This window comes from Poecilia reticulata, linkage group LG10 (genome assembly GCF_000633615.1).
Source record: "Poecilia reticulata strain Guanapo linkage group LG10, Guppy_female_1.0+MT, whole genome shotgun sequence".
Lineage (NCBI taxonomy): Eukaryota > Metazoa > Chordata > Actinopteri > Cyprinodontiformes > Poeciliidae > Poecilia > Poecilia reticulata.
In genome coordinates, this window is record NC_024340.1 from 26,967,212 (window position 1) to 26,987,042 (window position 19,831).

General features: G+C 41.4%; 1 protein-coding gene across 3 annotated transcripts in view; it reads right to left on the reverse strand.

Annotated features, from left to right (window-relative positions):
* Positions 1 to 19,831, reverse strand: part of atrx (ATRX chromatin remodeler) — a 37,307-nt gene that overhangs the window by 5,969 nt on the left and 11,507 nt on the right. For 2 of the 3 annotated variants that reach the window (XM_008420064.2, XM_008420063.2), the window contains exons 10-30: positions 19,670 to 19,815; positions 19,419 to 19,580; positions 19,227 to 19,341; positions 19,015 to 19,120; positions 18,587 to 18,757; positions 17,588 to 17,729; positions 17,396 to 17,505; positions 16,875 to 17,021; positions 16,599 to 16,776; positions 15,634 to 15,771; positions 15,245 to 15,420; positions 15,035 to 15,152; positions 14,121 to 14,251; positions 13,856 to 13,950; positions 13,205 to 13,344; positions 12,250 to 12,406; positions 12,057 to 12,157; positions 11,326 to 11,434; positions 11,070 to 11,247; positions 9,351 to 9,542; positions 1,204 to 1,353 (exon numbers count right to left, since the gene is read on the reverse strand). In XM_008420064.2, coding sequence (XP_008418286.1) covers positions 1,204 to 1,353; positions 9,351 to 9,542; positions 11,070 to 11,247; positions 11,326 to 11,434; positions 12,057 to 12,157; positions 12,250 to 12,406; positions 13,205 to 13,344; positions 13,856 to 13,950; positions 14,121 to 14,251; positions 15,035 to 15,152; positions 15,245 to 15,420; positions 15,634 to 15,771; positions 16,599 to 16,776; positions 16,875 to 17,021; positions 17,396 to 17,505; positions 17,588 to 17,729; positions 18,587 to 18,757; positions 19,015 to 19,120; positions 19,227 to 19,341; positions 19,419 to 19,580; positions 19,670 to 19,815 — 2,962 coding nt within the window. The remainder of the gene's footprint in view (positions 1 to 1,203; positions 1,354 to 9,350; positions 9,543 to 11,069; positions 11,248 to 11,325; positions 11,435 to 12,056; positions 12,158 to 12,249; positions 12,407 to 13,204; positions 13,345 to 13,855; positions 13,951 to 14,120; positions 14,252 to 15,034; positions 15,153 to 15,244; positions 15,421 to 15,633; positions 15,772 to 16,598; positions 16,777 to 16,874; positions 17,022 to 17,395; positions 17,506 to 17,587; positions 17,730 to 18,586; positions 18,758 to 19,014; positions 19,121 to 19,226; positions 19,342 to 19,418; positions 19,581 to 19,669; positions 19,816 to 19,831) is intronic. The other variant, XM_008420065.2, reaches the window with a different exon arrangement.

Here is a 19,831-nt window from a genome sequence, read left to right on the forward strand (position 1 = left end):
TTCCTAGCATCTGGACCAACTCGGATCAGCTACGTTTTAATATTTATAGCACCACGACTTGGCGAACCTGGACTGAATTACCCTACACTAAAAGCAGATTCATTAAGCACAAGTTGGGATCAGAGATGGCTTTATTCCAGAAACTCTACTCAATAATTTAAATAAATTAAATAGTACAAGTAAAGTTAATCTTCTTTCACCCAATGCCTTTATCCCTATGCTAAGCTTCAACACCACCCTACAGCGTTACAGTGAACGACAGCGAAATAACCAAGYAAGAGTCCTATTTTCAAATCAGCCCTTAAAGTATATTCTCTCCTATGACAGAGGAACTACTTGTGGATAGCTGTACAATTTGATTTTAGCTGCCTAAACGTACAATAAGTAGGCCTCCACAGTAGAAACGTGATCGTTTTATCAGGGACCAATATATGGATCTTTACTGTGAGAAAGATGGTAGAAGATGAGATGTGAACATTAATGATTTGACCCCAGAATCCATGTTTTCAGTAAAACACTCTGGTTTACTGAAAAGCACAAAAGCTCAGAGGGAAACGCTGCTTTTGCACACACCGGACAGGAGAGAGAGAACAGGGTGCTGGAAAAATAACCATTAGGTTGAATTAGAATCTAGGATTAAGAGGGGAGGGAAGATTTGCCCTTGTACAACATTAACCCCTTTCTGCACTTCTCCAAATAAACCCCGCTAATTGCCCCACAGGAAAGGAGAGGCGAACAATGGAGACAGAGAGCGAGGAGTTTCTAACCTTCTGTGAACCGACATCCTCACTTTGACAAGCTTTGGCACTGCTTAGCCAACTTTAGAGATTTAAAAAGCTGAACCCAAACCAGCAGCAGCAGTTGCTGTCGTCTGCTTGCTCTAGGTGATGATAGGCCTAGCAATCCAACATTCACAAACAAAAACAGGTTCTCCGTGGCTCCAATTCACGCTGGGATGTCAGGGTTTTCAACAACAAAGGAGGAGACGACGGCTGAGGCTTTAAAACTACGCATTTGTTTGCAGAGTTCTGTCCTTTCTAGACAGTTTATCAAGTAAAAACACACAAAAAAAATTAAATGAAAAAAATCTACGCCAAGTTTTGAAGCAAGGAAAGGGATACCGTATATCATTTCTCCAGACCAGGAAAACCCAAAACAAATTTCATTCTTGACCACGCCATCTGTGAGCTGACGTTTACTCACCTTCTTCTCTGCTTCGTACTCGGCCCAGGCCGCCTTGCGGTCCTCCTCGCTGAGGGCTTCCTCCTCCTTGTGGTCCAGCAGGGAGTCGTGTTCGTGATAACACACAAGCTGGTCCTTGTTGTTCTGCAGCATCTCGGCGAGGAGGGGATCCTAGATAGGACACGGAAGCAGAATCAGACATCGGCGTGTCCAATGTCAGATAATCCAAACGAGTTCCATTACAAAGCAAAAAGAATCTGTCCAGTCAATTCCAGACACAAATTGGACTGTGGTTTTCTGGTTTCCATGYYKKCATTGTTATTGAAAACAACAGCAGAGTGAAATTAAGACGGCATGGTTTAAATTACGCTCTCTGCTGCATTCCCTTCGCTCAACTTAGCTTCACTTTAATCTGAAACTCCGTCAATGTCAGGTTGGCTCATTTACCGGAGCGTTCAAACGGGGCTTCAGCGCTCGTTCACCACCCGTCCTTGAACAGAATGCGTGTGAACTTAGTTTTAAAAAACAAAAGCCACGAATGCTATTGGCATTAGGTAAAACTGAAACATCAAGCCATGAAATTAAGCAGTGATTGCAAACCTGTGGTGAATAAATTTAAAATAAACACCAGACTAGACTGAGTGAAACCGGACCCTCCGATGCGCGGAGGGGGGGGGTGACGGGGGAGAGGTGGGCGATCGGCAGGACGACTTCACAAGAGCCATCTTTTGGGGCTCTCCGTGCGGAGCTTCTCACCCACACGCGCTGCAGCGACTCGTGGACTTGGATCTTGAACTCACTGGTGCTCCTCAGCGACGTGTGTTTATGTTTCCTGGCCATCGCTCTCAATCAGAACAAAACCGGGCCACCCTTAAACAACCAAACATTTGGAAGCGGCACGCAGCGAGCGACTCCGCTCCAGCTTTACCCTCTAATTAGGACATAAAAGCACAGAGGGGTTTGATGGCCCGATTAGGATAAAAGGCCAGGCTTGTTTTCTCAAAGAAAGGTGAAGAAAAGGTCAAATAAAATGCAGCCAGTGCCATCAGCAGTGGGAGTGACGGAACACTGAACAGGTAGCGGGGCCCCATTTTTTACCCCCCGAGAATAAGGCCAACACACGACATAATTATGAAAATATTCACACCCTCTGAACTTTCGCACATTTCATCACTTTGCAGCCAGCTTCAATTGATCTTAGTGAGAGCCTAGATGATTAAAATATAGGTGTTCACCCTGCGGCTCCATAACCACAAACTGGTTCTTTGGACATTCTGCTCTTAGTAACTTTGGCCAACAATGATAAAGAACCAGATGTAACAAATGTAGGTATTAGCAGTAAGCAATAATTGTATTTAATTTTTGCAAAGAATAACATCAAAAGTAAAAATATGTTTTTAGATCAGTTTTTTCTTGTCAGATTGGGATTTATATGCTTTCTTTCTATCCTACATTAAAAAAAAATCCATCCTTTTCTTGCAAAATTACATTCTTCATCTTCAATTTAAATCCTAGAAATATACATAAAATGGTGGTTCTTTAGAAATGACACCAAATTTCCTAGAGTGACTAAGCATCTAAAAATCATAAGCTGTCATGTGACTGTAGTGGCTCTAAACTAGTTATATTTAACTGGCCTGAAAGCAAAAATGGCTTTTTAGGTTGTAAAAGGTTGCAGACCTCTATGACATTTAGACAAGTCTGTGTCTCACAGTGGAGTGGAAAAATCTTATACATGTTTTTAAGAGGTAAATTAAAAAGAGAAACTGGAAAGTGTGGCAATACTTCATAGAACCATCTATGGCTGCGACTCCAGCTGCAAATCTTTTGGGACTCCAACTCTGCAAATCTACAGATTGAACATTTTGCMTATTCTTTGAAAAACAAGTGAATAAAACTCAAAGTCAGTCAAATTGGATGGAAAACGTCAGGACATCAATTTACAAGTTCCGCCACAGATTTGGGTTCGCACTTTGGTCTCATCTGGCCAGACTACCTGTTTCCACATGCATGCATGTCCATCTCCAACAAGGCTTGTAGCAAACCCCAGACAGAACATATTCTGGCTTTCTTCAACAATGGCTGTCATCTTCACTCTTCCATAGAGTCCGGATTGATGTACAGAACTATTGGGTGATCTCTGAGAGGTTCAACCAAAGTTAACACCTTGATTAATGGCCTGTCAAGTTCAAGTGGCTCTCATTACTTCCTAGGTTTGCAGTTTGAGCCATACTCTTAACTTTCAGATGACGCCTGAACATTTCTCTATGAGATGTGCAAAGCTTGGCATGTTTTATAACCTAACACAAACCCACAAACCTGGTATTTGGCGTCCAGTCTTCTTTAAGTGCAGTATTTTGACCAAGGGGACATTGAAATCTACACTGAAACCAGACAGGAAAAACAACTACTTTTTATCGCTAAAACAAAAAGAACGTTTTCCTCCAAAGTCATGAAAGAGAAGAGTTTCTGACTGTTAATGGGTCAGAGGAGCTGCAGGTCAAATGACAGTACAGACGCTCCTGCTGGTAAACAGTGCATTCTGGGATACTCGAGTAATCCCCACCGGCGATGGCTCTGGGGTGGTCCGGTCCATCTTCTCTCCTGGAGCGCTCTGTGTGTGTGTGTGTGTGTGTGTGTGTCCTGAGGCAGAACTAATGATGTAGGTAACTTGACCTGCACCATTGTCATCTTCATGAACATGCAAAGGGAAGCCTATCAATTTGCTGTGTGTGTGGGGGGGGGGGACACAGACAGTGGGTGGGCAGATGCATAGAGAGGAGACGCCAAGATCTCACACTCAAATCAACTTTCACCTGCTTTTACACGACGTCGCTTTAAAAACCACATTTGTCATCAGAAGATATCCTGGTTCATATAAAGTGACGCGGCCCATGGATTCAGTTTATTTATTTAGTAAGTTCTGTCAAATTTATACCAGTTTTTGAGTTTAAAGCAATAAACAAACCAGGTTGTTAGGCAGCAGACCATGCAGCTTTGCTTGTTTAAGCTAATTTTTGTCCATATGACTTGCTAAACACTACAGAAGTTGTTTCGCTGCTGGAAACTCCCCACACTCCCCAAAAACAGGATTTTTGAACATAAAAATGATTTCCCAAGGTATTTCTCTTGGGGGAATCCTGCAAGCCCCCCTATAAAAGATATAAACTGGCGATCTAAAAACAACAGCTCTCACATCACAAAGACAAAAACTTGCAAATAAACATAAGTGGACCTCATGTAGACTTTACAGCTTGGCACAGGCATCTGACGAGAACGTTAACAGAACGTACGTCCCCCTCTTTACTGGAAAATACATGACGCAGGTAAAAAAATAAAAACTGGCATTTTTTTCTCCATTATTGAGCATTTGGTCTAAAACATGTTGACCCCATTAATACAAAATAACAAATGAAGAAATCAGGCGTTTTGCGATTTATACCTCCCATTACAACAACAATAAAGTTCAGCTTAAAATTGAGAAATTTTTACAGAGGTGCTTTTAAATGAACAATCCAAAATGAAGAGGGCAGTAATGGAGGCAAACCTGACATAAAACTAACATTGGAGTGAAAGACTTCAGCTGTTTCCTTTGAGTCGCTTTGTAGTTTGTATTCAACAGGTTGTCTGCACTTTTTTATTTCTTAAACATTTTCACTCTTGAAAGTGACTTTAGTTTAATAATAATTGTGTTTAGACCATAATAAATATCTTCAAATTTGTTTTATACATCAAGGGATGAAGACCAGACAGGTTTAATGAAAATGTCCATCATCTGTAGCGACCAGTCAAACGCCGTTCAACAGCAGAAAACCGGTAATATGTGCACCGTCTATATGGCTGCTGCTAACATTTTCTCAGTGAAAATCCTCTGATCATTTAGGTCTGTTTGTAGCTTCAGGACAACCCTCAACTCAAAGCCACAATGTTTTCACACCCTCCAGGCCCAAGTCCACCGGTTTATCCACCTGTCAGTCAGTTAACAAAGACACAAAATCATGCATTTCACAATCCCCTAAAAACGACAACATGCATACCACTTTTTCATGAAAACAAGCCTCGGCTAGCAGCATTATGGGGGTCTGCTTCTCTAAAAGCTCATCACAACAGGCAGCCAGATGGAGTAGCTGGTAGGTCAGGAGGGATTCAGAGAGGATTTTAACGAGTCTGGGTGGTAATTTTTTTCAAAAACATGTTTTTTAGACACCACTGGAGGTTAACTAAATGTTATCGTCTGATAATTGATGCTTATAACTTAACGGATAGTTGTTAAACAGAAAGGTTCACATGCAGGTGTTTTTCTTGTTTGTGGAAAAAAAAAGTTTTGCCACAAAAGGATGAAGACAAAGGTGGACATGAACATTCATTTAGCACAAATCAATTTTAATCTACACAAATTAAAGACGCACAGAGAAAAGAGCTCATGTTTAGTTTTGTGCACTGATTACCAGACAAATCAATCGTGGTTAAAAGTGAGCCAAAAGTAAGAAAATGTGATCTTTTGCTATTCTGGAATTACCCCATCTTCGTTTTAAAATACTACAACTCAATATAACTTTCCCTTTGCTCCTCGGACAAACAACAAATGACCACTTGCAGAAAGAAGGCTAGATAATATTTCAAATGGTGTTCTCAACTTTCCATCAGGTTTCATCAGGTTTCATTTGGGTTCAAACACCCAAATTTCTGGCTATTTACTAAAGAAAGACCAAAGAATTACAATTTTCACATGCAGTGCTAAAAGAAATCTGCAAAAAAAATCTCATTATGGGTAATACAGAGGGATTTTGCTGCTTTTTATATCAAAAGTGCACACCTGTACAATAGGAAAAGACTGCACAAATGCAAAAAAATAAATAAAAGAAACGGTTGTTCTCTGAGAAAACCATGAGGAATCGCTGCAGATTTGATTTAAGCCACACCAGTGACTCCACAGATTCCCCAAGAGACCAGAAAACTGAAAATGAGCCAACACCACCTCTTGGTTTTTCTCACCCACAACAGCTCTGGTTTTGGCTCTTGCCATCATTAGTCCTTTATTTCCACCGGCAACCCAGCAAGATCAGACATGTCTTTTCAGAGGTGACAAAATGCAGTTAAGAAGAAGAAATGGGCGAGTAGATCTAAAAATAATTTCTAATGCCATCATAAAAAACTCCCAAGAACCACTGATCAATGGGATAKTGCTGAAAAAGATTTTTCCAACAAATGATGGCTTCCTACATATAATGAGCCAAGCACGGTGCGGTTTATTGCTCCGGTCTGCGCCGCTGCTCGACTTCAGCTTGCCCACAGCATTTAAGTGTTCCTGTCGCAGCCTAATGACCGCTGCAGCCATTACCTGCTGAGAGCAGGACATGGGCATGCTCCGAGCCTCCTGACGGTATGCGACGCAGCAACATCTGCAGAGGCTGGGAGATCTGGATTAAAATTCTCAGAAGGCCGCCTCCTGTACCTTCTCGCTGTGCGTGTGGCGGCACGTCAGATGAGAAAAGACGAGTACGGCGAACACGAAGAGGTGGAATATAATCTCAGAGAGGGTGGGCAGGGATCGTCAAACTCATGTCTGGGCTACGATGTGCCTTCTTTGTCATTAAGGGGAAGTGCGCTTGCTTCCTTTGTCTCCAATTAGATTTTTCGGAGGAGCACACAGACATGTTTAAGAGGGGGTTTAAAATAATGACCCTTCATCATGCAGGGAAGGCCAGAGGCAGATAGTGTTCAAAGTGAGTGCCGTAAAGTGCAAAGTCATAACAACAGATGCTCTTGGAAGATGGCGGGGAAACGATGCCGTGGGGCACTGGCGGAGGGAGAGGCAACATGAGTAAAGAGGAGGCAGCGTGCAGAAGTGGGATAACAGGTGCTAAAATAACCGCTCAGAAAACGAACAGCGAGCGAGAGGAAATATTGACCTTTAATGAGGTTTTCTGATTCAAAATGGAACCAAAAAAAAAAAAATCTGGCAAAAAGAGAGAGAGAGAAACATTCTGTTTGTGAGCAAAGTTTGCAGTCTGTGTGGTGGGATTGTTAATGAAATCTGTATTTTCTGTGGAATGGGCAAAACTGTTGTGGCTCAAACAGTTTCTCCTTCTGAACTTTGTTGGCTCAAAGTGAAGAAGAGCGTCTGACTCATCTTCACGTCATCCCAAACAGCAAATTCCTTCCACTGTACTGTAGTCCCACTGCCACACTACAGTTACCCCACTGGCAACAACAGGTCAGCTTGTTAATGGACTCACCAGCCTGTGTCTTCAATATAACTGCACATAAATATCAACTGGCTCATTAAAGACTGCAGGCTTCCAGCATGCAGCAGTTTAATGAACTCTTAGCAGCAACTGTGTGAACACACCTACATCCCACAATTATAGACATCATGTTTAAATGCAGTCAAATTGGTGACACTTTTATGGATTACATTCCAGGATCTTGCTGTTTCAGCAGTGATGGCCGAGAGTCGAGAGAGCGAAGACTTGCCTGTGAATCAAGAGCTTCACTTTTTTGGCTCAACTCGTTCTATACCATAACGGACCAGAGAACCAACCCAAATACTGCAGATGAAGCCACAATCCGACCATGCATGATGAGGCAAGTAACATTTGTATTTTTTTTGTTAAAAGCATTTCAGTATGTTCTACAGGATTTACTTGTACTGTTCATGTTAACTTGAATGACCAACATGAAAATCTTCTTTTGTCACTTTGACAGCTCATCAGTCAGTACATGAGTTTATTTGTATGAAAAAAAGCCATTTCAAGAAGTTACTTGAAAATTAATGAAAAACTTAAATATAAATTATGTTAAAATCAATGTTTGGAAGGTTATCTGCAGAATTTTTTTTTTTTATAAAGCCATGTTATGTGAAATACAAAAAAAATGTTTTGCAACGCCGGCTTTTGAAAAAGTAAAATCAGTGATTTTACACCCCAACAATTGCATAAAAACACTGCAACATCCTGGAGACAAAACAATGTACTCCTACCTCTCTTCTTGAAGAAAAGGCCGACTCTCTGTAGAAAGTAATTTGCCTTTTTCATCAGCAAGTTTAACGAACAACAATTTCACAAATTGGTTCCTCTGAACTCCATGTTTCAGCAGCTGTTGAAAACTGAATCGAACAGTTCAGGAAACCGTCACGGATAAATGTATAACCGAGAAGCAATGTGTAAACTGTTATGAGTGTGTTGACACCGTGATGGAGAAGCCTTGATGTGGAACCTTAAAACAACTTTTAGTCCAAATATGAAACTGGCCTATTTAAAGGAATGAAACAAATGACCCTGGCTTCCCCTGGCAACAACTATGACAGGTTCAAATATGGTCATCTGGACTGTTGAAGACAGTAGAAAACAGGTCGGGTTACTCAACAGATCTAGTAAAAGGCCACAGCAAAAATCTTTTGACCATCTTAATGGAAAATAAATTTCCTGCAAAGACCCGACTGTTTTACAATCCATTTAAAACGCCAGCAAGCTGGACATAGTGTTTCTTTTATCCGTTCTGTTTACAGATTTCAGAGGTAAAAACCACTTCAAAAACAGACCTGAATAAACCAGACTGCGAAAGGTAATGCGTGGAAATAGATGGAACCCACTCAAGGATCAACGGAAGGTAAAGACCTCAAGGAATGAATAAAAAGCTAAAAAAAACATTAAAAAAATAGAGCGAGAGGACTGCAAGTTTATAGCAGGGAAGCAGCCGTATTGCATTGAGACGACTATTTAGTAAATAACAGTAAACACACAGATCTATGCAGCTGTGCTGGCCTGGATGACCCATGTTGGATTTGTGTGTTCCTATTAAACCGCAGGAGACCTAAGTAGTGACACAGCACCTGCGCTACAATGAGAAGAGGCGAGTGCAGGGGTGTGAAAGGAAAAAAAAAAAAAAGGAGCAGAAATTTCCAGAAAGGTTGATTACAATATAAGCTGGCAGAGTTTAAATAATAGTTTAGTTTATAACTTAAATGCTCAACTTCAAAAGAGAAACCTTACTATTAGCTGCGGGTCTAAAAAAAAAAACAAAAAAAAAAACTTCCTTCTAGTGGGAAAACAAAAACAAAGCAAAAAAAAATTTTTTCTTGGACAAGCTGGAAAGAAATCAAGTTTGACGTTATAAAAGCTGATCTAATTAAAAATTAGATGTTTGTAAAGTTAAAGCATGCCAACCTTTGGAAGCATCGGAGTTGCTCTCTTGCTCTTCTTCTCTGAAGGATCGTCCAGCATGTCTGGGTCGAAGGTGTAGAGCTCAGCCAGCTCGTTCATGGTGAAGTGTCTCTCGATCTGCTGCTGATCCACTACTCTGTACGACAGAGACTGCTTGGTCACTTGCCGTTCATAAATCTTCTCCTCCATTGTGCCCTGAAAGAGGGGAATAAGAGCAGGGAGAACAACTATATCAGACAGTTGTGAAAATATCTATTTTGGCAAAACTGATTGAAAATTTACTGGACAACTAAAGAAAACAATGCTAATGTCAGAAATTGAGTTTTTTTTTCTACCTATTAATTTCAATTCATTTCTTTATACATCATTAGACAGTCAGACTTTCTTGTACTTTTTTAGAGTGAACAAATACAAATGTATTTTCCTGCAGCTGATTTTCTACTGTGTGCAAACTTTGCTGGAGGTAAATGGCATTTTGTGGTAAGAATGTGCAATAAGCAATAAGCATATCATCAACGACTTCCTGGACTGTCATGAGTGTTTGCTAATTAAGTAAAATGCATTCAGGATCTCAATGACCAATATATTTGATAGTGTACACTTTTTTAAGACGAGTTTGAGACGGTAATGTCAGGAACTACAAATAATTAGTTCCTGATACCAAAGCAGTCTAAACAATAAAACATTTTTTATGAAGATCAGAGGTAAAACTTTATTTTTGCATTTGTCACAATCTGCTGTTATCGCAGGATTTACCAATATTATTATGTTTCACATGTTTTCTTTGCATTGTGCAGTCCTTTGTAATGCATAAAAAATATTTTGCTAACGAAATGGAAACAGTCTGAGAAAAACTGCTGGAAACAAAGCTTCCTCTTTCTTGGTCTGTGCCGTCCGTAGTCGCCCCTGATTCATCCTTTGGGTTAAGGACTCTTTTTATGGCTAAATGACTCGTTAACCAGAAACAAGTGGCTAAAACATTTAGAAGACCTTTCAGTTAAGAGCACTTACGGACAAATTTTATTTCACCCTTGCAATTTCTTCCCCTTAACACCGCACTGCTAACAAGGACATAGAGCAGGATTCCAGTCCTGGGGCCCCCCTGCACAGCGTATTTTAGAAGCGTCTCTGTTTCAGAACACCTGATTCAAATGATGACCTCCTCCGCATGCCACCAAGAGGTGCAGAAGCCTGTTAATCACCCACTTATTCAAGTCAGGTGTGCGGCAGAAGGGAACCGCCTAAAACATGCAGGGCAGTGGTCCATGAGGATCAGAATTGAGAAACACTGACAGAAAAAAAAGGGACATCAACAGGTGGTCAGATTTTCTTGGGATTATTGGCAACTTGAAAGAGTGTCGGAAACAGGGATGGGCATTTATCCTAATGTCTGTCATTTATCTTGATCAATTTTTTGTGAGAGTTTTGAATTATCATCCAATCGATTGTTTTTAAAACCCCTTAAAACTGTCCTCATCTCCACTGTTTATCAATGAAGGCATCAATGAATACCATGAATGTTTCTCCAAAGCAGCATGTATGTTGGTGGGCTTATACATACCGTGACACACATTCACAGTCATACATCGAGCTAAAAAAAGATGCAATAAATAGCTCTTATTGTCACTTTTAATGGCATCACAATATTACTGTCCAATATTGTGATAAAACAAAGTCCATTTCACACACCTAGTCGGAACAGTCGGGGAAAAAAAAGCTCACCTGAGCAAGGAACCTGTAGACGTAAACCGGTTTGACCTGGCCAAAGCGATACACCCTGAAGATACTCTGGATGTCGTACGAGGGATTCCAGGAGGCGTCAAAGATGATGACCCTGTTGGCGGCCACCAGGTTGATGCCGAGAGAACCGGCTCGGGTGGATATAAGAAACAAACGCCCCCTGAGTGAGACAGAGAATATTACAGCAACATGATATTTTGTGTTTTGGTGTTTATTGGAGATCGATGAAGCACCGCACCTCGTGTTACTGGTGTCATTAAAGTCCTCGGCCCACCTCTTCCTGGTGGGGGCGTTGGTGGAGCCGTCGAGGCGGTAATAGTCGATGTTCCTGAACCATTTTCCTTCACCTTAACAGCCAAACGTATCATTAGAAATTAAGCTTTTCTTTTGCAAGCAAGCACAATTTAAATCTGACATCAACTTTGGCTTTTCCTCGTGCAAATAAATAAAAATCTTATGGATTATAAGAGTGCAGAGAGATGGCTACGTTGGTTAAATGCAATGTTTTGTCTTGAAGATGGCCTACTCCGCCCACCAGCCTTAATAACCAACGTTTCGGCATGTTTTCAATTACGGCACTCTGATCTTTTCATTACAAAATTACAAACCCTTGAGCAAACATTTTTTCGCGGAATAAAAAAAAAACAAAACAAAAAAAAAAAGCCCGAGCTCTAATCATTTTCAAAATGAAAGCAAAAACAGCTGCTGAAGTTTAATTAGAAACATGACCTTAAAACAACAGCAGCAACGTGCATGTGTGTGTATCTGACTGGGTTTAAGGGCAACAGGCAAACCACAACCAGCAAGATACATGCTGGAGAGGTTCAGCATCCTCTGACGTTTGCTTTATTTTTCTAAGTCTAATGCACTATTCTAAACCAAAGTCAGTAGCAATTTACTATCAGAAATATGTCATTTCAGCAGCTTTTAAATAGAACAAACTCAACAGAAATGCAAGTGAAAGGTAACCTTTGTATGGAGAAAGTTTTTCATCCTCCTCTGTTCTGCAGGAAAGTTCTAGAAAATCTTCTATCAGGTCCAGAGAGATGAGCGACTGACTGAACACCAACCTGACGACAAAAGCGGCCTCAATGTTAATTTAAAGCACTGGGATTCAACGAAGCCACGCTTTTTATGCTCCACATAGCACAAGCATTCTTACACTTTATCTTCCGTTTCCTCAGCCATGCGCAGGATCTCAAAGAGCAGCGTCATCTTTCCTGAGTGCTCCAGGATTTCAGCGTCAGCTTCTGTCACAAATTCCTTGTACCAGTCGGCAGAGCAGGGACTCCCTGGCGTGGAGTTGGCTGCCCGGGCTGCTTGAGGTAGAAACACAGATCAAGGCTCGGTTACATCACTACACATCAGTCGTCTTAAAAGAATTCGGACATCAAGTACTTCTTACTGAAGTTTATGTCTTTACTGGAGATGCAGGACATTCCCTGCAGATAAAATAATCCTGTACTCAACAACTGACAGCAGAACTGTCTGGCAAGGAAGAGCATTCCTAAAGAACGACTCCGACCTGTATTTGTGAAATATTTTCTGTCTTTTTTGAAGTGCGAGCGTAGCATTTTGCAGCAATTAATCCCTCAATTCAACCACGCATTTTCTTGAAAACGAAATGTTTGCTTCCTTTCTGGGGAGTGCCACCTGTGCCGCATGTGGAAAGTGTTATAAATGGGAATGTGGATGACTGGCCAAAATGACAAAAACCAGGTGTAGCTTAAGTATTTTAGATGGTAAACAAGACATTATCAAAAGCAGTCCAGAATCCTTCAAACAAAAACATAAAAAACACTCGATGAATTAGCCCTGTTATTTTAGTGCCGAATCACAAACTGCAAATCAGACATTAACATCTGGGTTACTAGACAGCTGCAGCGTACAACAGTTGTTTTCTTTATGTAGCTCTCGTCTCATCTGTCCGAGTACTCGGCTCAGGAACACAAATGATTATAAAAAGATGGTGGACATCTTTGTTATTGGTTTCAGACCAGGCCGTGCTCTTTGTACCTCAATGATACTTCGCAGGGAAGCTTTGGCGAAAATAATCGCATCATTTCATTAGACTCTGGGTCTAATCTCACAGCCAGGACGAACAAAAATAAACTTACGTTCTTCAACAGGCTCAGGTTGGCTTCGACCTTCTCCGTTCCTGCCACGAGAGCTGCTGTTCCACTCCTTGATGACCTCCACCTCGTCACTGTCCGAGTCGTCGGAACCTTTCTTCCTCCCTTTTCCCTGCTTCTTTTTCCTGTTGGAAATGCAGAGCAGTGGAAGACACAAACGTCAGGTTGAGTTACTGATCCGAGATGTGAGAAAGTTAAGAAAGATGAGAGAGGTCAAAACGGTTTACAATCAAGAGGGAAAAAAGTACACCTTTTCTTTTCCTGTGGTACTAAAAGCACCCAAACAGACACAATGGGTTTCTCTATGTGAAACTGTAATAGGAAAAAATTTACTTTGCAGAAAACTCAACTATCAACTCTTCTTGAGTCAAATGTGAGCTATCCTGTCATAAATCTTTTTGGGCAGCAGAAAATTTATCCCAAACAGCAGCAAAGCTATAACACAATGGCTTGGAAAAAAAAAAGGATCAAATCAAGTCTAGATATCAACCTGACTGAAATTTTATCCTGGGACCTGAAAAGTGCTGTGCAGAAACAAAAGGCCACAACCGTCAATAAACAGAGGGACTGATAAAGTCGTACAGAAAACAGCTGGCATACAGCCATGACGGGGGAAAAAAGTGAATCCAACTTTACTTTTTTGCCTTCTCATCCTCCGAGGTCAGACTCATGGAGGATTCCTCAGTTTCTGAAGCAATGAATTCATCCATACTGTCTTCGTCGAAGTAACCCTGCACCGAAACGAGTCTCGTGTCAAACGTTTATAATGTGATGGTGTAGAAGAACACATGGGCAATTTGATCAGTCAGTAAAACATTTTCAATAGCTTCCCCACTGTCCGTGTGTGATTTGTACCCAGCTTTTAATATAAAATTGAATGCTCCTCTTTCCCCAGACGTACCCTGTTTTCTTTACTGATGTAGTCCAGCTGAAGGCACCAGGGATGGGTCCAGATCCTGCTGAGCATCTGGAAATCCTGGAAGAGTTTGGTTCCCGCTCGGCCCCGGCCCCCTTCCAGAGCATTCCCCACACCTGCACGCAAGGGGAGGGGGAAAGGAAAAAAAAAAGCACAAGCAGGAAGATGAATGCGTGTTCACCTCACATGCGGCATGATCTCAATCTGCTCACAAGCAAACAAACCAAAATGATTTTTATTTCCAGCCTAAAACTATAAACTCAAATTTCTTGTTCTGATTCCCCCCCCATTTCTTCTACGTCACAAGATGGCCTGCGGTGACCCCAGGAAGCGAGGGGTTACAGTTTACGGCTGAAATTGGCCTCAAGACCCCACTGTGAAGGGTCCACAGCCACAACATCAGCACTGAGGACATCTCAGCCTAACGAGCCGAGGCGCATACCACCAATCCCCCCCCACCGCATACCAAGCTCTCCTGTTCTTTGTTTTTGGTTTTGGTGTAAAACCTCTGGCCCCTACTTCAGCTAGATTTCTCTCCTTTTTTATGCTCCCACATCTCCCCCCTTTCCTCTGTTCCCCCTCTCTCTCCCAGAGCTCTTCATTAGGGAGAAACGTGGGAAAGTGGGCTTAAAACCTGCCTGCGGCACAGTGCCAGCTGCCACTTCAACTCTAATACATATATACACACACACACATACACGTCCTGGGCCACAATCTGACAGGGAAGTCCACTAAACTACTTAATGCATGACAAAAAAAAAAAAGAGAGAGTCCAGAAGGGCTTTCTGAAATCCCTCTCTTTGGAACTGACATCAGGTAAAGAGAACTTTTATTGGAAACACGACGCCYTGCAGGATCCTGCTGCAAAAGATTAAAAAAAGATTCCCAAACATCCTCACCTGTGAAGTGCTCCAGGTAATGTCTGTAGAGTTTGCACTGGAGCGGGGTCATTCTGATCGACAGCACATACTCGTGTTTGGGAGGCAGGAACTTGGTGAGCGCCGAGTAATCTTTCCTCTAAGCGGGAGAAGGAACAAAGCGTTATTCCAAGAGGTGAAAAGGAGAAAGGTCGAGCAGAGGCCGAGTCCGTTGGCTGAGGGCTTCCTTACCTGAACGCAGCCGGCCAGCATCTCGTAGAGGATGTGCGCCCTCTTCTTCATAATCCGGACGTCATGCAGCGTCGAGTCGGCGCACTGGCCGTTCTGAATGGGGTTAATGAAGCGGTTTCTGAACTCCTTGACCGACCCGAGCAAGTTTTCCTTGATGAAGTTCACCATGCAGTGGTCTGAAGAGGACACATTACATCTTGAATTAATTAAAATGCATTATTATTGAGCAAGCATTGAGGGGATAGTGGGGATTTATAGAAACATCAGGTTCAGTTTGAGTCGCCACCTGCAGCAGCAAGATTTTTACTTTTAATCCTCATGCAAAATGCTGAGAATTTTTTTCTTTTTAAAATCTCAATATTGGTTTCAAAGAAACAAAAATGTCTCACATTCAATGAGGTTGTTTTGCAGAGGTGTTCCAGTCAGGACGATCCTCCTCCTCGTCCTGATCGAGTTCATTGCTTTGGAGACAGCAGAAGCCTCGTTCTTCAGAATGTGGCCTTCGTCGCAGATCACCAAGTCTGGACCTAAAATTAGGACAATTATACATTATCAGCTTCACAGAGGCCTCTTTTTTTAAGCTACAGTAAAACAGAAAATCCTCAAATCCAGACCCAGAACAAATTTATGTTTAAGCCACAAAACAAACTATGGCATTGGGCACAAAATCACTGTAAAATTTGGAATTATGCCGAATATAGAAATTTGTTAGGAAAAGACAGAGAATTCGTACATAACCTCTGCAGGTGTCTAATTATCAACGGGTCATATCAAAACGGAAAGGAAGCAAATCAATGTTAGCCACAATTGCAGATGATTTAATAGTGATAAATGTGTTAATTTTAACTACCTAAGAGTTTTTTCTTTTACTTTATACTCATAAGTAAAGGAAAAACACTAACAAGTTTATTTTACAAAAACATTCAATTATTCTCAGTAAGTGTCTGGAACTTTAGACATTAACAAAATTCAGATTTTTATCTCCTAAAACAATGTGTTAAAAAATGACATTACAGCATCTTGTTGCACATTAAGTTCAGCTTCTTTTGCATAAATAAATTAGCTTATTTAGCCATGAAAAGTAATTAAGTTAAATCAAATTTAGCTAAATTCCTTGCTTTACTGCCCAAAATTAGAACAGATTATGGTCCAGAGTATTTTCAGGCCAATTCTGATAGCACTTTTCATGCAATTTTAATCAAAGGAATTTGCTTTGACCTCATTGTTAAATCCAATCTATACCTTAGAGAACCTCAGATTTAGATTACCCCACACCTCCATCCCAACCACCAACCTTCCAGCCATAATAAAGCCATAAGAGAATTTTTTTTTTTATTGTTTACACAAATTGTACCTGGATCCACAAGCGTTTTCTGAAACGTCTCTTTTAGCTTCTTGCTCTTGATGTTTCGTCCCTGCGTCAGATTTCTGTACATCTCATAACCTATGATCATAACGCCACCCGACTCCTGCCACTGCTGGAGAGCATAGGCTCGCTCCTGAGGCCTCTTAACTGTGGCTAGCTCTGTTACCTGTGTGGGAGAAATACACAAATCATCAAATATAGACATGTTTTTTGCCAGACTGACATCAGGAGCAAAAAAATTTAACAAACAGGAGCATTTCTTACCTCGAGGCTCTCCTCATCCTTCAGTCCCACCTGCCATTTCTCAAACTCATTGAGCCAGTTAAGAACAGTGTTGAGGGGACAAACCACTAGAGCTGTGCTAAAGTCGAGCTTTTCACAGAGCAGCAGGGTGTGGAGGAACGCCACCACCTACAGGCCAAGACGGGAATAGTTAAAAACGGCCAAATCGCACAGCTTCGGAGATAAAAACAGCACCTATCAGAGGTATTCTGTCTTGTGTATTTGCAATATGTAGCAATGTTGTAAGAAAAATGCAACTCTGGGAATTACTTGGAGAAGTTTCTGTGCAGCAGCTGAATGCAGTGCAACATTAACAACAAAGTCTCTGGCAATCTCACGCAGTGAAGATCACGTGTAAATGTTGGAGGAACAAACTGAGACACATTTAAATTTTCTTTATGTAAACAAACATCTTAAAGATACAAATTCGAATGTCCTGTAAGTGTAGCGTTTAACATCAGTGCAGCTTAGGTCAAATCCAGACAAATGAATCCATTTCTTACTTGTAGAGTTTTTCCTAGACCCATGCAATGAGCCAGGATGCAGCCAGAGCCTGCAGATTTCTGAATCTTTTTCATAGACTCGCAGCAGCAGTCCCACATAAACTGAACACCTGAAACCAAGCACAAGACTGAGTGGGAATTGTTTTAGACTGGCCTCAAACTCTCATTTTCATCCCAACGGCATTCACTTACCATCGACCTGATGAGGCTTGAGCTTTGTGACAAGGCTCTTGTGCACCTGAACCAGCGGCTCCTTGGTCTCTTCGTCTTCATCCAGGACCAGCTTGGTGGTGATGGGGCAGGCCACCTGGGAGGCTTCTTCTACTACAACCACCTGTAGGAGGATTACGGGAAGATAAAAATCTAATAATTAGAAAAAAGGTTTTCTAAGCCATTTTAAAAGGCTAATTAAACTATTTTAAGAAATTGACGGGACATGACTGGATTTTTTCCAAGACAGGTTCTGTTATGTTATCACTAATGTCTCCCCTGCCTGCAGAAGACTGGACTCAATCAGCTGATCAGGCAGATTGATACAACTAGTAATATTAGCTTAGCTCGAGCGTCGAGCTAAAACTGATGACAATTAGCCAACAACACCAAATATAGCTTCCTCTTGTGCAAGTGAGAATGGTGCTTTTAAAACATTTTTCAATTAAAGGTAAAGTGTAGAGGAAAATAGTTCATGGGCAACAACATTAACCATATTCCAAGTTTTTAAAAAACTGCAAAGTTTACGTACCAGTTGTTGTACCCACTGATCGGGTTAATGGCTATAAAAATGTAGACAATAGCGTCATATATTACTGAATTTTACCCAAAGAGACATTCTCACAAACATGTTTTTTCATATTGGATTTTGTAAATGTTCCCCACTTGTAAATTGTCCCTTGAAGCATGTTGTGCAAATTGATGAAAATGATTTTAAAAAATTWAAAAAAAAAGACGAACATGAAAAAATCTCATTCTTGCTTCTTTGTTTTCCATTTCCTACTGGGCCCAGTTTAAAAACCTTGATCTAAAAGGATCAAGAGGCCAAAAAAAAAAAACTCAGCATTTTTATTTATTTTTGCATGAGCATGAAATTAGTCATTCAACATAAAAATCTAATCTTGCTATGGTAAATGTCATAGCACACACCTTGTGTGTAAGGTTTGTTTTTCCCAAAACAGCAGGAACGTCCATGCTTACCTCTCTGAGTTTCTCCCTGAGCGCCTCCCTCTCAGCGATGCGTTTCCTCCTATCCTCTTCCTCCTTCAGAGCGTCTCTCGTCTCTGTCCTCAAGTTGTCGTCCTTGAGGATTTTRCGGATCTTTTTCCGGCCTTTGCGCCCCTCTCCATCCTCACCATCTTCCTCTCCGCTCTGTGAAAAAGGACATTAAGTTCAGCTCTTTGATCTCTAGCCCTCTGGTGCAAAGAGCTAGTCCTTTTTATCAGTAAAGGAGCAAACCCCAAGATCCATTTATGGGTCCAATAACTCTCAAAACACACTGCAGGGTAAGTTTAAAGAAAGTTTAGAAGCTCTGCATGACTTGACTAGTAAACTTTAGTTGAGTTTGCCTCCACCACAAAGTAATCCTTCCAGAAATAAGAAATTTTATTAGGCTGCATCTAAAACACCTTCTCGTTATTGCTGGAGGAGTCGTCCTGAACTTTGATTCTGCGTCGCTTCTTTTTCTGCTGTTTGTAGCTCCTCTGATTCTCATCTTCCTTCTTCTTTGCTGATCTACAGAAATAAAAACAGGAAGCATGTTTTTTTTTTTCTTTTATGTCCACCAACAGAAAACGGGTCTAAATCAACAGACCGCTTGGACAAGATCCCGCTTTCTCACCTGGTCTTTCGACGCTTGCTGTCCACCTCTGAGTCACTGACCTCCTCACTCATCCCCGACGCAGAACCAGACGCTGACTTCTCAAAGTCTGAGTCTTCAGAGTCGTCGCTGCCAACTGATTTATAACAACGCAACAAAGTCACTTACTGGTTTCTCATTTTGGGAGTCCTGTTAATAAAAGCCAGAATCTACCTTTACGTGAAGACTTTTTCTTGCTGCCCTTGCTCTTCTTCTCCTTGCTCGAGTCTCCAGATTCACCCTCGCTCAAGGAGAGCTTATGACGGAGCAATTTGTGCCGACTGCCGCGCTTCTTCACATCGACGTCAGACTCGGAGTCTTCTGTAAATTCATTGTCTTTCAGGACAGAAGAAAAGATTATCAAAGGATGGAAGGCAATTGGTCTTGAATAGTTCTGCACTTGCATATTTCAGTTTGTACTCTACCTTGTTCCTCTTCGTCGTCCTCTTTTCCTTTTTTAGCTTTCTTGGAGGATTTCTTTYTTGCGTCTTCCTCTTCGTTGTCAGAGGAGCTTTCTGCTCCTGAAGAGTAACTGGACTTTATTTGTGCAAGAAGCATTTTCTTTGCAATCCTTTGAGAAAAAGGGA